The following is a 16725-nucleotide window of genomic DNA, read 5'->3' on the forward strand; positions in this document are numbered from 1 at the left end:
GTTTTTTTCTACTTTACAAGGCTAATCCTGTAAGGAAGGCAGGAAAGAAACATTCTGGTGTTGTTTCTAGCCTAATCTTTACTGCCCTCCTTACAGATGCTCCCTCTCCAGTTAACCCTTATTACATTGTAACAGCAAAGGCGAAGCGCCCATCGACATGAGTAATGTTGAGTTGACCACGCCTACCCAGTCATATGAATACTGAGCCCCGCCTACCCAACTGGTCATTAGGGCAGAGAACCAGTTGTTAAATTATTTGAATCCTATCACTGATATATAGATCTGTCTGAGCCCTCGTGCCCATGTCTATGTGTGCCTATCTGCAAGATGGATGTCCCTGTTGCTTGCCTTTGAACCTCTGGACTGTACAAACCTATGTCCTCTTCTTGACTGTATAGCATGAAAAAGGCCAGAGTAAACCAGAAGACTCCGATCCTTGGAATTACATATCAAGCTATAATATGAGATGTTCCCCATGACAATATTCTTCAGCTCCAGGTGAAGCACCCTCAGATTTCCTATTTTCCAAGCCTGCATAAGACAACGGGATACATACTTGACTGCGTAGGTCATGCGGTCTGGCCTCATGCACCGCATCATGCACAGCTTTTGCAGGGCAGTCTTATTCTTCCACTCCTTCGGGAAAACTTCCTTTTCTGGGGTTTCCGATTCTACAAATTTTTTCCATCGCTTCGCAGAGCCTTCAATATCGCTGTCCAGGTTTTTGAATTCGTCCATTTCAGAAAGTACCTGGGGATACAGCAACAGGAGTTGCAGTGTTCTCTAATTCCCAATTCCCGCGAGGGGCTAGTTAGATCACTTGGTTCTTATCATTCTCCATCTATGTTTTAGATGTGTTGCAACAGAAAGAAATGAAGCCACTCCAGTATTAGTAAAATATTAAGAGGGGATAATGAACTGTTTTGCCTATTGCAATAGCAGCAATGGCAGACTATTGTGTAACCTCTGTTGAGGAAAAAAAAAAACCTCAGCTAGGTCCCTCTAGGAAATTCCTGACTTGTCTTGCTGATCTCTTTCTTCTTCCAAGTGTGTCAAAAGGATCAAAGTGGGTACAAAAGGACCAACTATCCTTGCCTTGGACAACTTAACTAAAGAAAGTCAGGTTGCACGAACACTGGGGAAGGAGGGGAGTGACTATATGATGTTAAAGTTTTTGTTTCTAAGGGGACCTAAATCTGCAGGCAGTCAAATTTAGACCATATTTTGGTCCTTTAAAAGGTTATAAGAAAGGACACGTTTTTCATCTCCAGATGTACAAAGTTACTAAGGCATACTTCCCATATGGTTTCTTTAGCTTTATCCATTTACGACATTGCCATTTTATTATAAAATATCCTAGTCAGTTCTGATGAACAATTTTTAAATGCCTCCCTCCCCAGCAACCTGCACTTCTCAGACATGGAAGACTGTTTGTACTTAAAGAAACAATTTATCACAAAACTATGTTAATGAGTATAACGTGGTTATCCAAGTACAACATGTTTTCCGTTGTGGTGGTCTTTAATAGGACCCAGCCATTTCTCTGGGATTAAAACAGCCCTTGATCTTGGCAGTCTAATGTATTTTCCACTATAGAAAACAGCAAGGTAAGGGACTGGATGTGGGCCAAGGTCAATGATACCCAACAGGATAAACTGTTTTTGCCAAGTGATGCCATAATACTGCCACTAATCAATGATGAAGAATCCATCTGCTTCTTGGACCTCCCCGAACAGATTTGAATGGTTTGGATTGATGCAGATTTGGTATTAGAATTTATTCAGAACTAATTCATACCTGTCCAGCCACTACATGAGTAACAAACTGCAACTACTTTTGAAATCTGTGTTGTAAAATCACCCTTATACCATGTTTCCTCTTGCATATCTTACTCCAGTTCTTTGCTGTCCTGCAGCTCATATCTCACCTTTAAAACTAAGTATAAAGATGGCCTACCAAAAGGCATGCACTGCCTAGCCAGCACCTGTTCTTGTAACTGAAGCAAATTGTTCATGAAGATGTTTATATCTATTATGGACTCTACTACAGATATGAGGCCTAGCACGAGTGGTGGGTTCCTACTGGTTTGGACCAGTTCGATAGTGGTTTGGCGGCCTGGGTCACTGGAACTGGCAGCAACCCAGGCCTGCTAAGGTCCTGAAATGGTTCTCCTGGTGGCGCCATAGGCGGCGCCATCTTGTTTTTGATTCTGCGCATGCGCAGAATAATTTGTATTGTACTGGGCATGCACGTGCAGCGCACATGAAGTGCATGTACGCACTGTGCGCCCACGAGCAAAGCGGCAGGAGTGGCTTCTGGAACCCACCCCTGCCTAGCACTTTTCATGGCTCCCTCTAAGTTACTAAGAAGAGATTAGGCTACAAATAGTCGTTTTGAGCACACCTTAATTCCACCCCATCCTTGACCTAATAAGAATTCTACTGGAGATGTCAAGCCAGCTTTAAAGGGAAAACGCAGAAGGAAGTCTAATTCCACTGGATTCACTTCTTTTTTAACCAGCAAGACCTAGGGAAAATGAGAAAATTAGGAATGTTACAAATGATATATTTATTCAAACAAACAACAGCTTTGAAATCAAATTCATGCACCTTCCATTTTATTGATTTTCAGAGGTGATGAGCCAGTGGTAAGTTTCAAAATATTTTAGAACCTATTCTGTAGGTGTGGCCTATTTTGTGGGCATGGCCTGATGGTCATGTGACCGGGTGGCAGTGGCCAACTTGTAAAATGTGGTGAAACTCATTTAGCAACGCTCTTGCTTAACTTAATACTTGAAGAGGGGGCAGACCTGACATCTATTACTGAAACCTGGCTGGGCCATGAGGGAGGAGTCCCCCTCTCAGAAATGTGCCCGGAAGGGTTTCAGGTGCTCGACCAACCACGACACCAGAGAAGGGGTGGGGGAGTGGCAACTATTATCCGAGGATCATTAGTTCCTTGCAGGATCCCTGCTCCGGAGACTGGAGGGTGTGAGTCCCTTCTCTTGAAGTTGGACCTAGGGGTTCAAGTGGGCTTGCTTTTGATGTACCTACCTCCCAGCTGCGTCACAACAGCCCTGCCTGCGCTCCTGGAGTCAGTAGCCGGGCTGGCGGTTGAGTTCCCCAGACTGATAGTACTGGGGGACTTCAACCTGCTGTCCCTAGGCAAACGCTCTGACAGGGCCCAGGAATTCATGGCTTCCATGACAACTATGGACTTGACCCAGGTAATTCAGGGTCCTACTCATAGAGCGGGACACACGCTCGATCTAGTGTTTCTCTCGGGGCAGTGGAGACGTGATCTTGAGTTAAGGGGTATAGAGATCTCGCCCTTGTCATGGTCAGATCACTACTGCTAGATCAGCAGGTCAGCGGTTCAAATCTCACCGGCTCAGGGTTGACTCAGCCTTCCATCCTTCCGAGGTGGGTAAAATGAGGACCCAGATTGTTGGGGGCAATATGCTGACTCTCTGTAAACCGCTTAGAGAGGCCTGAAAGGCCTATGAAGCGGTATATAAGTCTACTGCTATTCCTGTTGAGGCTTGATTGCTACTCCCCCACTGCAGGGAGGTGGAACCGGTTAAGAGGTTCCGCCCCAGGCACCTGATGGACCTGTTGGGATTTCAGAAGGAGCTTGGGGAGATACCTGACTCTCTCACTCACAATCTGATGGAGTCCTAGGTTGCTGCGTGGAATACAGCGGCGACTGAGGCACTAGACCGGATTGCGCCTTTGCGGCCACTCTGCGGCAGTGGATCCAGGAGGGCACCTTGGTTTACCGAGGAACTCCGGGAGATGAAGCACCAAATGAGATGTCTAGAGCGACGCTGGAGGGCTAGCAACTCGGAATCCGACCGAACACTACTAAGAGCCTTTACTAGGACTTATTTAGTGGTGATACGGGCGGCAAAATGTGTACATTTTTCTGCTCTTATTGCGTCTGCAGAATCTCGCCCAGCCGCCCTGTTTAGGATAACCCGCTTCCTCCTGAAAGGGGGGGGGAAGCGTGGGATGCCTTACAGGGACGGGCTGAGGAGTTTGCCCAGTTTCTGTCAGACAAAATCACTCAGATTCGGACAGACCTTGACTCCACTTGGACAGAACCAACCAATTGTGCTCGGAGACTACAATTAGTCCAGAATGCAGCTGCGCGAGCGATATTGGGTGTACCTAGGTACACCCACATTACACCTATCCTCCGTGAGCTGCACTGGCTTCCTATTGGTCTCCGAGCACGATTCAAGGTGCTGGTTATCACCTTTAAAGCCCTACATGGCTTAGGACCCAGATATCTTCGAGACCGTCTTCTGCTGCACACCTCCCTAAGACCAATAAGATCGCACAGGATGGGCCTTCTCCAGGTGCCATCAGCTGGACAATGCTGGCTGGCGACGCCTCGGAGTAGGGCCTTCTCTGTTGCCGCTCTGGAATGAGCTATCCCCAGAGATCTGGACCCTAACCACTCTCATGGCCTTCCGAAAAGCTATTAAGACCTGGCTATTCCAGCAGGCCTGGGGCTGTTGACATCTGGATTGAGATCCAGCCCCGCTTAGATTGGGTGCATGTTGTGTCTTTTTAAATTTGTCGTGTTTTATCTGTTTTTAATTTCTCTTAATTTCTGTTTCTGTAAGCCGCCCGGAGTCCTCCGGGATTGGGCGGCCTATAAATTTAATAAACAGTTAAACAGTTAAACAGTTAAACAACCAAAATTTTGGGCTCAATGGTGATTGTAAGTTCTTTCTTTTTCTTTCTTTCCTTTCTTCTTCCTTCTTTCTTGTTTCTCTCTCTCCAACTTTCTTTCCTTCTTTCTCTTTCTATCTTTGTCTCTCTCTTTCTCTCTCTCTCTCTCTCCCTTCTTTCCGTTCTTTCTCTCTTACGCTTCTCTTTCTCTCTTTCTTTTGCCCCCCCCCCCTCACACACAGATGCCTTCCAGTTGGTGAAAATTTCTGTTTTGCCAGCTGGGAGGCTGGCAAAGAACCCTCATTTTCCCTGCTGCCCGCAGCTGTCGGAGGAAGGAGACAGGGAAGCGAGCCCCGGGCCTCATCTCTGTGTAAAGAGGTGAAGAAGGAACAGGAGGGGAGTTCGGCTGTTGGAAAAGCCCCACGTGAAACTCCCCTCCTGTTCTTCTTCACCTGTTTGAAGAAGTCATGTGGGGCACGTTCCCTTGTCTTTGACAGTGGCCTTGTTTCCAATTTGGGGGGGGGATCCATGCAGAGGGAGGAAAAACATGAATTTCTCCCCCCCCAATTCGAAACGAGGCAGCTGTCAAAATCAAGGCAGCGTGCCCCGCGTGGCTTTTTCAAACAGGCAAAGAAGGAACAGGAGGAGAGTTCAGCTGTTGGAAAAGCCCTGCGTGGAACCATCTGCAAGGATTCCCCACCACCTTCATTGGCAATGAGGAGGCTATCAAAGAGAAGAGGGCAGCGCACGCCATGTGGGCTTGTCGGGGCCTCCGGAAGAATGGATACGCTAAAGCACGCTAAATTTCACCAACCGATATGCCCGTACCGGTCTGACCAGCTGAAACCCACCCCTGTGGTGAGCCTACATAAAAGGGCATAATTTAAACCAGAGGGGGCTAGCTTGGAAATTCTGAGAAAGGGGAGCAAATGCAGATCTTTGTACAAGTTGTCTTCACTTAACAACTGTGGCAAGAAAGATCATTGTCAGGATTCCGATCAATGCCCTAATTAAATCATGAGCTTCAAGCCAAGCTTCAAAAGAAATCCAGTTATTTATTAGGAGCGTCATGTCAGCACGGACCAAATGAAGCGAACTCTGACCTCACTTAATTCACGCCTTGGCTCTGACTCTGTTTACCCTTCCTCCCAAGGTGTGTCATCAGTCACATACCCCAACGAGGCAATTTCACGGGTTATAGAAGTCACTCCCTCTGGCCACCGTGGATCTCCATGGAGATGGCCTTGACGTTTGCCAGCTAGAATGTGCTTTGTTTTAACTGTAGTGCAAGTTCCTTGATGCAGCTGGCGAGGCTCGATTCCCCACCCCCCTGACTATGGCAACTCAAGAGCAGGTCAGGAATGCTTCGCAAGTTGACAGTCATAAAATGGGGAAAGATTCACTTAACAACTGCCTTGCTTAGTGACATAAATTTTGGGCTCAATTGTGGTCATAAGTTGAAGGCTACCTGTAGTGTGATTCTATAGAAATGAATGCATTCAGACTACTGAAGATAATTTATAGCACAAATATCTGCTTGAGCTTTCAGGAAAGAGGCCACCTTGGTGGTAGTAGCCATGCCAATGTTGACCTTACTTCCCTAGAGTACAATACTTAATTAGCTTTTCTTAATTGCAGCACTGAAAATCTATAGCCAAAATGATCCATAGGGTAATTGGCTGGGAATTAATAGAAGCTGTCCTCAAATCTAGAGAACGCTTGCCGCATAAGTATTCTTTATTGCTTAGAGTTATTTCCACCCTGCCTTCTCCTTTAACCTTTCATGGCTAACTGCCTTCCAATTCCAGTTGCTTCATTTATGAGCATTTTTTCCTACATGAATTTTCTTGAGAAATTGGTTTCCCAACTTATTTTGCAATAAGACTGGTCTGCTTCTGCATTCTCTATTACAGGGTGATCCTTGGCCTCTTGGGGACCTTTATTCTCATTTGCAAAATATTCTGGGGTTTGTTTCCTACATCTCATCACACTGTCCTGTGGCTTGACTGTGGTTAAGGGGCAGTGTAAATCCAGCCATTGTGGTTGATGGCTTAGCATGCTGTGTGAACACATTCTACTGAACAAGCCATGGCAAGTAAATAATGTGTCAGCTTAGTTTCTCATGTTATACGGTTAACCAATAACCAGTGATATTTTCAATATAATGGCGACGTTTCTACATTCTTATATCCTTTTTATCAGGCAAGAGTAAAATACTTTTTGTTATGATCATCATCCATTCACTTTACCTGGAAGGCAACCTGAGCTAGAAAAATAAGTTTGTCTCTCTCAAAAAGTCCCCGAGCCGTGTACATGAAAACTGAATAGGTGATTTCATCTGTAAGGTTGATCACCCTGTGTTTGACATCTTCTGCTGGAGCTGTGCGCTGAATAGCTTTCTCAAACACCACGTTGAAAGCCTGAACAGAAAAGAAGAACAAGGAGAAGAAGTCAAAATGCCAAACCATGTGGGGTTTCAGGCAGATGCCTTGCTTTGTATTCTGGAACAGAATATTTGGGCATTAGCAAAACATAAGGCCCAAGGTTTGACTCTCTGGAAAATGTTTTTTCCCTCACTGCATCTGAGGAGTTTTCTTCCTGCTTGGATCTTAGTCATTCTTCCTCATCATAGAAAAAAGTCCCAATGGGCAGCTGTAAGGTTTCTGCAAAAAAAGCTGAGCGTATCTCCATAAGGAAAGAGACAGTGGTGGGATTCAATTTTTTTTTTACTACTGTGGGCATGGCTTAGGCGTGGCTTGGTGGGCGTGGCAGGGAGGATACTGCAAAATCCCCATTTCCTCCTGATCAGCTGGGACTCGGGAGGCAGAGAATAGATGGGGATGGGGCCAGTCAGAGGTGATATTTACCGGTTCTCCGAACTACTCCAAATTTCCACTCTGAACTGGTCAGAACCTCTGACAGAGGGAGCTATTTTTTGTACAAAAATAGAACCAATGACTATCCAAACAGCATGTTCTACTATTAGTTACCTTCAGGGAGAATTGATAGATGGGGTTGATTTTGTTTAGGTCATTTAATATAAAATACAACAGGGATGCCCTTTCTGCAGCTGGCCTGTAGTTCTCTCTGGCTTCATTGATTTGTATTTCAGTAACTTTAGCCTCTGTCACCTAAAGAAATACAAAAAACCCACCATTTTTAAAGAATAAAAAAATAGACCACGACGTGTGATATCTATGTTGCTGGATTGGTAAATCACATGTATATTTGTCAGCGCTGTTGCTGAGTGCATAGTGTTGCATAGTGAAGTTGAGCCAGCTAGCTTACTTTTTGTTCTATTTCATTAGCTGTGCGCTTTGTGGTCTCCAGATTTTCTACCAAGGCTGTATCTCCTAAGAAGTTTCCTGATGCAGCAGAGAGTCTAGCTAGCAAGGAATCCTCTAGTTCTTTCAGGATGATCTTGAATTCATTCTGTTGTTTTGTGAGAGTAGCCTATACCAGAAACAGAGAGGGGGGGGGAGAGCTTTTGTTATTTATCAGCAAATCTCTTTTCTTCTTACACCAAAGCGAGACCATTTGCAACATGGAGCTGCAGGTTCCTATCTTAGATGAGGTTACTGTGTAAAAATGGGATATGAATTCTTGGATTTTCCCATTAACCTCAGGGGTGGATTCTACTGGTTCGGATGGGTTCGGGCGAACTGGTAGTTTCGACCATCAGTTGGGAGTGGACCGGTTCGCTCCGATGATGAAGTGAGTCCACCCACCCGCCCTGCGCTTAACTCACTTATATCTTCTCAGCGGAGTCGCGCAGCACAGTGAATTTCTGCGCCTCCGCTGTTTTTCTCCCCAACAGTAATGCGAAAGGTAAGTTTTCTCAACTGAGCATGTGTGTAAAGCACCCGATCACTGAACCGGTTGTTAAACCGGTAGCATCCCACCACTGACTACATTTTAAATACACATTTATCTATTGTGAAAGCTACACACCAGTGCTATTCCCCTTTATAAAACACTTGGGTTGTTGCAGTCCTGGGACATAATAAACAAACATATTAAGGAAGAAGACAAATCTGAACACTTGTTTTAGATTCTCTGCTTTTTTCAATTTGCCAAATAGGCTGGATATCAGCTTTCATAATTTTTGTCAATGCTAGCTGAGGTTTAATAAGTGTCAATACATCTGAAGACTATCATATCAGGAAGGCTGTCTTAAGACAACTTGGTTTCCTTTGGCATTACTAAGATGACTACTGCATAGTCCATAACTCAGAAGCCCACAACTAGTAATGATAATACCTTCAGTTCCTCTAAGTCAGGTCTTTCCTTAGCAACCACAGCAGCTAAAAGCTGGTCTTCCAAGCCATCCCTGGTAACCAAGAAGTTGATCAACGTGCACTGAGCCTGCATCTCTGGCTTGTAGTGGGGATTGAAGTACTTGGTGTGCAGAATCAGGCGAAAGTCGGGGTGGTACTCTACTTCCTTGTCTCCTATTTTAATGTATCTGGGAATAAGAGTTTGGAAATATGTAAAAATATTGCATAAACTAATGTAACTCACTTTTGCTTGTATTCACTATTGATGGACATAGCTACTATCTCTGTCCCACCATCATTTTGCTTTTTTTTTTCATTTTAGCTTAGACTCGGTGATAGAAAATCAATCCTTTTTGTCTAGAACAGATGGTTCAATATGCAGGGAACTGCTTATCAGGTCAGATCATCAATTCATTTAGTTTAAGATTGTCTATGTAGACTGGGAGCCGTTGCCAAACGCTGAGTAGTGCTATTGACCCATGCTTCAATTGGCAGAAAGCTGTAGTTTTCTACAGTCGCTGTCTTTCTACACTGTCAATCTTTATCCTGCACCAACCGCTTGTTTTTTTTGGCTTGTTGCCAAATGGTGGTATCTTGATTCCAGCCGCTCAGGTACAAAGCTATGGGTAAAGCTCTCTGGCTTTACTGCACCATCCTCCTTTTTGGATATGACCAACCATTGGCCAATCATATGCCAGTCAGAGCAGCGATGCAGTCTTGGGGCTTGGGGTGATGGCAGATGTTGACTGGTGGCTGACTTGATTATGAGCAGCTCTTCCAAGATTATCATTACACCAAGACCAGGGGTGAAATCCAGCAGGTTCTGACAGGTTCTGGAGAACTGGTAGCGGAATTTTTGAATAGTTTGGAGAACTGACAAATGCCACCTCTGGCTGGCCCCAGAGGAGGGTGGGAATGAGGATTTTTCAGTATCCTTCCCCTGGAGTGGGGCGGGAATGGAGATTTTTCAGTATCCATCCCCTGCCACACCCACCAAGCCATGCCCATCACACCACGCCCACCGAGCCATTCCCACAGAAACGGTAGTAAAAAAAAATGAATTTCACCACTGGCCAAAACGTCTATCAGAACCGGGGAAGTTCCATGGTAAAGCAGAACGGGCATTTGCAAAACCCAATGGCAGCAATCCAGATTGCTGAACAGCTGATCAGCGGGCTGGACAAACTGTGGCAAAGCAAGAAGTTTAGGTTGATCAGACTTGAGACCGACACCCTTTTTTTCCTTTGTAGTGCAGCTCCCCCCTGACCCCCAGTCTGTTTTTCTATGGCTTCTAAGGAACTGCAGGGTAACTTGATGATAGCTGCCGCCACCAGTTCTTTCTATCTGAAGTTAAAAAGGAGGGCAGCCCAAGACAAGCACTTGGAGGCCCAAGGGAAGGGCTGTGCCTTGTCAAATGGCCAATAGATTCAGGCTGTTTACTAATTGCACTTCCAGCAGAACAGTTAGTAAAGTGTATTAGATTAAAGGGGAAACACTATTCAAATTGGCACAGCTCAGGATCACCTAAGGTGGCCTTACGATCTAAGAATGAGATGAAAGCGATTATCATGAGGCCAGGGCAAAATAATTTATTATAGATAGATGCAAATAAAGGCTTTAAGTCTGGTTTAAGTTTTGCCCCAGTTTCACAAATGAATCTTTCTGCGTCCTCTTCTGGAGATGCTGCAGGTGAAACTAGGTAATTTCAGCATGCAAAGCAGATTCACAGCATTAAATTGTAATAGAGCAGCCCCTTTCCATATCCGCTCATCTTATGCAACACATCTTGAAAAAAAAGAGATTAATTAGGTAAGGTCAATGTTAATGAGGGACATTGTGATGTTGGAGGTTGGTCATTGAAATGAAAACTAGTAAAAATAGTTTAAAGCGGAGTTAGATTTGTGTTGTCAACCCACACAAGAGTGACAGATTTCAATATCCTTTTGGATAGATTCAGAGACATGAGCACAAAGAGCACAACTTAAGAATATTTGCTGTCATTGGGTTTTTTTCTCTCTCTTTGATTTTCATCATAACAACTTGAATTATCAACATTCTGGAGCATTTATTGATTCAAAATGTGTAATTTGAAACAGGTACGAAGTGGAAGCAATTATGTTTTTTCTATCCTTAAATAGCATTCCAGGATTCCATACAAATCTCTAGTGCTGGGAAGAGATTTAGTGAATTTCAGTTAAAATGCTTTGGGTGAAGACAGACCTAAAGTGCACTTAAAGTTGCTTTGCAGCTTGTTGCTTTGTGATGGCTGGCAGGACAATAATTTTCTTCTCCTCTTGGGACGCCTCTGAATGGAGTGAAACCTGCCCCAACATTATCAGTCTTGGTTACAGCAGAGGTAAACTTTGTGTTTACAAAGGTAGATGCGGACAAAAGCCAGCAGGCCAAATCTTGCAATTCTGAATCAGTTTAAAGGAAAAGGGCATGAGCCTGCCATTTCTGAAATTCTTACTGCTGTCCTAAATCCACTCGTGGATAACCAGAGACACTTCGCTGCTTAAGGCAAAAGGGTGTATGGTGCTCCCTCCTGATCCTGAATGGGGGAAGAAGCCCTAATTCAAATGGCAGGGGCACCTGACAGATAAGCAATGGCATACCATCATCCACCAGACTTGAAAACAATGAGCTAATTTGGGAACTAATTTGGACAGATCGTGCAGTTTACACATTATTGTAATATGAAGAATAAATAAATTAAAATTGCAGAGGTGTTAAACAGCTATAGCCCAGTAGTGGGATTCATTTTTTTTTTTACTACCGGTTCTGTGGGTATGGCTTGGTGGGTGTGGTGTGGCTTGGTGGGCATGGCTTGTTGGGCATGCAGGGGAAGGACACTGTAAAATCTCCATTCCCTCCCCACTTCAGGGTAATATTACTACCCATTTCCTCCCGATCAGCTGGGACTCACAAGTCAGAGAATAGAAGGGGGCGAGGCCAGTCAGAGGTGGTATTTACTGGTTCTCCGAACTACTCAAAATTTACCAGTTCTCTAGAACTGGTCAGAACCTGCTGAATACCACCTCTGTTATAGCCCTCTGATGGTGTTAGAGCTCAGTGAAAACTCAGAAGGTTTAAAGATAAGTATATCTAGCCTAGGATGAGAGGGAGAGACAGAGACAGAGAAGAGAGAGAGAGTAGGGGGAGGGAGGGGGGAAAGATGGAGAGTGAGAGGGAGGGAGGGAGGGAGGGAGAGATTGGTTACAAAACCACTGTTGGAGGTAGTCAGTAAATCAGGGTTTTCTGTCATACTTTATCATTCATTATCCTAAAGGTTAGGTGAGGTGGCCTCTCTGGTCACCAGCCAGTCACTCACAATTGTTTCATTCTCAAGAGTTTATTTTGTGTATCAGCATTTGTTTCCTTGTGTTCCTTTCTCACCTATCTCTCCATTTCTGAACCAAGCAATCTCTAGGCTTCCCAAAAAAAAAATAGAGGACAGCTTCCTCACTTCATTTGGGAAAGACAGGAAAGTCAGTGGTGGGTTCCTACCGATTCAGACCGGTTTGGCCAAACCTGTAGTGGTTTGGTGGCCTGGGTCGCTGGAACCAGCAGTGACCCAGCCCTGCCACGCCCCCGAACCAGTTCTCCTACGGCGGTGCCATCTTGATTTTCGGTTCTTCGCATGGGCAGAACAATTTTCATTGCACAAATTTAATTTTTTTTATTTTAAAACTTTTTGCGCATGCACAGTTTTGTTTATGTGCAAATACACACGCGCGCACCAGTAATGCCGGCAGTAACCTACCCCTAAAGCAAATGCATACGTGCAGTTCTGTATAAACAATATTTTTTTTCATTTTAGAATACTGTTAATGAAAAAAATGAACAAACATGTCTGTTCCTCTTCCCTCAACAAAGTAACAGAGATCTGCTCTCCTCTTCTTTACCAAATGGTTGAAGATAATGTGACGGTGCTGACGCTTCAGCACCTTGTGGTCTACTGATCAAAAGAGAGTTGCCTAGTGTGAGTGTAAAGTGAAGGATTTTCATTGTGCGCCTTCTTTCTTGATTATCTTGCCTGCTCTTTGCTTTAAGAGATTGCTAATCTGAGGTCATCTGCTTCTGCCTTTCTTCCCAAAAGTGCACATGCCCAGAACAGATACTTTCTTCCTAGGATGCTTTTATCTACGTGTTGGCTTTATCAGTTTGGTGTAATGATTAAGGCACTACGTTAGAAACTAGGACAGTATAACTTCTAGGTTCTCCTTAGGGACAAAGACAACTGAATGGCCCTGGAAGGTCATCACTTTCGTAGCCTTAGGAAAGAGGAAACAGCAAGCCACACCTGAAAAATCTTGCCAAGAAAACTGGAGGGAATTATCCAGACAGTCTCTGTGAATCAGCACAATTGAATAGAAGTGAAAAAAATGTATTTACTGTAAATAAGTCTTCTGTTGCTGTAACCATAAAATATGCTTCACTAATCTTTGTTTGAATCAAATTCCCGCTCTTGGGACAATGAAGGCATACACACCAAATGCATCAACTTCCAGTGCAAACTGGACTGCAAAGGTCAGGCTACAAAGATACAACCAAGGGCTGTTGCAGCTGCAAATGCACTTACCTTCCTTTCTTAATTGTGTTTCGACCTAGCAGGGGGTCCAGCACAGGCTCTATTGTCTCTCCAATATTTTCAATAAGCAGCGTATCTCCCTCGGAAACAGCTTTTTCAATGATATCTAGGTAGCTGGACAATTGATAATAAATCTTTAGCGTGTGTCACACAGTCTCTTGAGAACACACACACACAAAAACCCTACTCTACTGAAAAAGAAGTCTAATGTGTTTTCATAATCAATTGCAATGGAGAGGCATGCGGGGAAAGGGAGCTCTATCAGGGCCACTGAAGCAGATGCCAGAGCACATAGGACTGTGAGGGCTAATGTTTTTGGTGCCGAGTGGTCAAAGCGCTTGCGTGTGCGTGCAAAACACCAAAATGCCATGAGGGCACCCTCTGCGCATGCTCCCTGCCTTTGTGCATGTGCTCCACCGCCTGCACATGCATCCCTCCCCCTGCACCCCATCCTGCAAACACCCCACGCATGTGCCTTGGCCCCCACCCATTTTTGGCTTTCAGGTTGGTGCAGGAGGCTCAAAACTGGGCATGAGGCGCGCACACACATGAACCCCCAAAATGCAATGTGAGTGCCCCCCCCACATGTGCCCTGCTCCCTACACATGTGCATCCCACGCATGCCCTCTGCCCCCCACACATGTGCGGCAGAGACCCGAAGACCAAATGGCCAGCAGGAGGTACATGCATGGTGGAGCTGGCCTGGGCTGGCCTTGGCACACATGCCATAGGTTTGCCATCACGGACACAGGACAAGAAAAGATTCAGTGAAAATTCAAGTGAATAGAGAGTGACAGACATGCATTGCAAGATAGAAAAGCGGTAATGGAGTCCTCACACTAATTAACTACCCCATTAGATGAAATAGCCCATTAAATACTGAGTTGTAGATTGGCACTTGCTTGAGTTTGTCTATTCGGTTAAGTATTTTAATCATTTTATTTGCATGAATTTGTCACTGTTTTTCCTGTGAGTCACCCAGTCTCACGTAAATTAGATGGGCAATTATATAAATTTAAATAAATAAATAAGCCCAGAACTCCTATTAAAATCTGTGGAATTTGGGCAGAAGAAGTTGTAAAATTTATGAAATCTACCTGAATTAAATGGACGGGCACATAGGTTATTATGGCCTAAGAAAAACATCAAACAAGGAAGAAGGCAAACACAACAACAAAGCTGTCTAAGGAGTGTGTCTTTGGATGCGTAAAACCTGTGAGTGACACAGTCTGAAACGAGACCAACCAGAAACTGGCTACCATGTGGCAGTTTACACATCGCAGGGTAAAAGCTATGTAGCCCAACCTGGTGAGTGACTGTGACCACAATTGCTATAAGGAGGAGGGCTGGAGAGAGGACATTTTGTGTGTAGATGCAACCATCTGGATGGCAACCATCTTCTTCTCACCTGTTTCTTGATTAGCTTTTCTGACGGAGTTGGGGAAGCATGGGGGAGTGAAAGGTCTTGGTGTCGAATAATAAAGCTAGGAGATTAATGAAGAATAGTTTGTGGATAAAGTGTCATTGGGTGTGAATTACCTGCCTGTAAATGATCCTGGAAATGTTGCTATGTCATTGAAAGATGCGTGTGTGTTTCCCACCTAAACTCCTGGCTACTGATCAAGGCTCCAGTCATCTCAAGGAGCCTGTTCCCAGCCATTCCCTAAGTGTGGGCATTGCAAGTGAGGAAATCTGATAGTGTGGGCTTTGAGGGGTGATGCAAGGAAGATTGATTGAATGCAAAGAACGCAAAGGGGCTAATTATAATACTCCCAGAGATGCAAGCAAAATGAAGGTGTGTCTCAGACAGGGTGGGCTGCTGCAGGTTCGCACGGGTTCGGGAATCTGCCCAGTTTGGAAAACCCACAAATACTACCCCTGGCTGGCCCCGGCCACCCTGCCCCTCCCCTCCCCTCCCAGGAGTCCCCACACAGCCCATTTGGAATGCCAGGTAAGTACAGGGCCCACATGGAGGCTTGGGGAGGGCAAACAATGGGTCTCTGGAAGGCTGGAAACAGGTCTGTTTCCGGCCTCCGGAGGACCTCTGGAGCCCAAGGGAAGCTATTTTTGCCCTGCTGGAGGCTCGAAGGAGAAAATGCCCCCTATCTGCCGTGGTGCAGGAGGCCCACCATGGCCACGCCCACCCAGCAACCAGGCAGAGAGCCCGTTGCTAAAATTTTTGAAGCCCATCCCTGGTCTCTGAGCAATTCTTGTTTTTGAGCCTATAAGGCCATTCTTTTAGAATAAAGCCCAAACCGAACAGATTAACACTCGTTCACCTTTTCTGTCCAAGCCGGATGGCCTTCAGATCTCGTCCATGTTTGTTCTTGATCCATTTGATCCCTTGAAGCTGCGCGTCTACAATGAGGGGCCAACGTTCTGTGTTGCACAGAATGGTTGCATTTTCTGTTGACATTCGGTCGCTGGGGAGCCCCTGGTTGTTCCAGGTTGCTATATCTGCATCGTCTGTTAACAGGGACAAAGGATCCAGGCCAGAGGTAATAGGAATTGGTACCTATCATAATGTTAAGATAAGAATGGACTGTTAGGATAGAAAAGGCACTGCTTGCGTTCAGCTGCAAATTTCTCAGATTTTGACAAGCCACCGTGAACATAAAACAGAACTTCACGATCTCTTTGCTTATCTGAGACTATCTCACTTGTTACTGGAAAATCAGGTGTTGGTTCAAGGAAGCACTCTAAAGCAGCAGTTGTCTAAAGGGCAGATGGGCAGAGAGAAAGCAGCATCAAGGAAGCTTCAGGGCTCAAATGAGAAAACCCTGCACATTGGATAAGGAGACTCACAGGCCAGGAGCTCCTCACTAATTTAGACAAATGACACAATGAGTAGAAAGAACTATAGATTTTTAGCAGGAATAGCCTGCAGGAATAACATCTTGTCCTCAAGATCTATCATCTCTTGGACCTGCTGCACCCTTCATTGACAAACTATTATTTTGACGCCATGCATACATCTTGGCAAAACACTTGAGGGGGATATGATGCTTCCGTATTTTTCACCCTTCCCATCTATCATCTGAAGAGAAGCAATGGGAGTAGGCCTTCCAGCAAGGGCATCTTGCGTGTGACTCTCTCTAGGAAGGTTTGGCTGCTACTGATATTAATGTTCGTATTTTTAAGGTATGAAGCAAAGTTCCCTTCATTCCCCAAGGTTCTT

The 16725-nt window shown here is 45.0% G+C and overlaps 1 protein-coding gene across 1 annotated transcript in view; it reads right to left on the reverse strand.

Moving 5' to 3' along the window:
* DNAH17 (dynein axonemal heavy chain 17) overlaps positions 1 to 16725 on the reverse strand; it is a 145529-nt gene that overhangs the window by 24963 nt on the left and 103841 nt on the right. The window contains exons 64-71 of the mRNA XM_087710100.1: positions 15827 to 16062; positions 13539 to 13661; positions 8940 to 9144; positions 7968 to 8132; positions 7670 to 7810; positions 6929 to 7099; positions 2404 to 2526; positions 557 to 750 (exon numbers count right to left, since the gene is read on the reverse strand). Coding sequence (XP_087566226.1) covers positions 557 to 750; positions 2404 to 2526; positions 6929 to 7099; positions 7670 to 7810; positions 7968 to 8132; positions 8940 to 9144; positions 13539 to 13661; positions 15827 to 16062 — 1358 coding nt within the window. The remainder of the gene's footprint in view (positions 1 to 556; positions 751 to 2403; positions 2527 to 6928; positions 7100 to 7669; positions 7811 to 7967; positions 8133 to 8939; positions 9145 to 13538; positions 13662 to 15826; positions 16063 to 16725) is intronic.

The sequence above is a fragment of the Thamnophis sirtalis genome, unplaced genomic scaffold (assembly GCF_051295495.1).
Source record: "Thamnophis sirtalis isolate CommonGarterSnake01/CBP01778 unplaced genomic scaffold, rThaSir2_p1.2 scaffold_3, whole genome shotgun sequence".
Taxonomy (NCBI): Eukaryota; Metazoa; Chordata; class Lepidosauria; order Squamata; family Natricidae; genus Thamnophis; species Thamnophis sirtalis.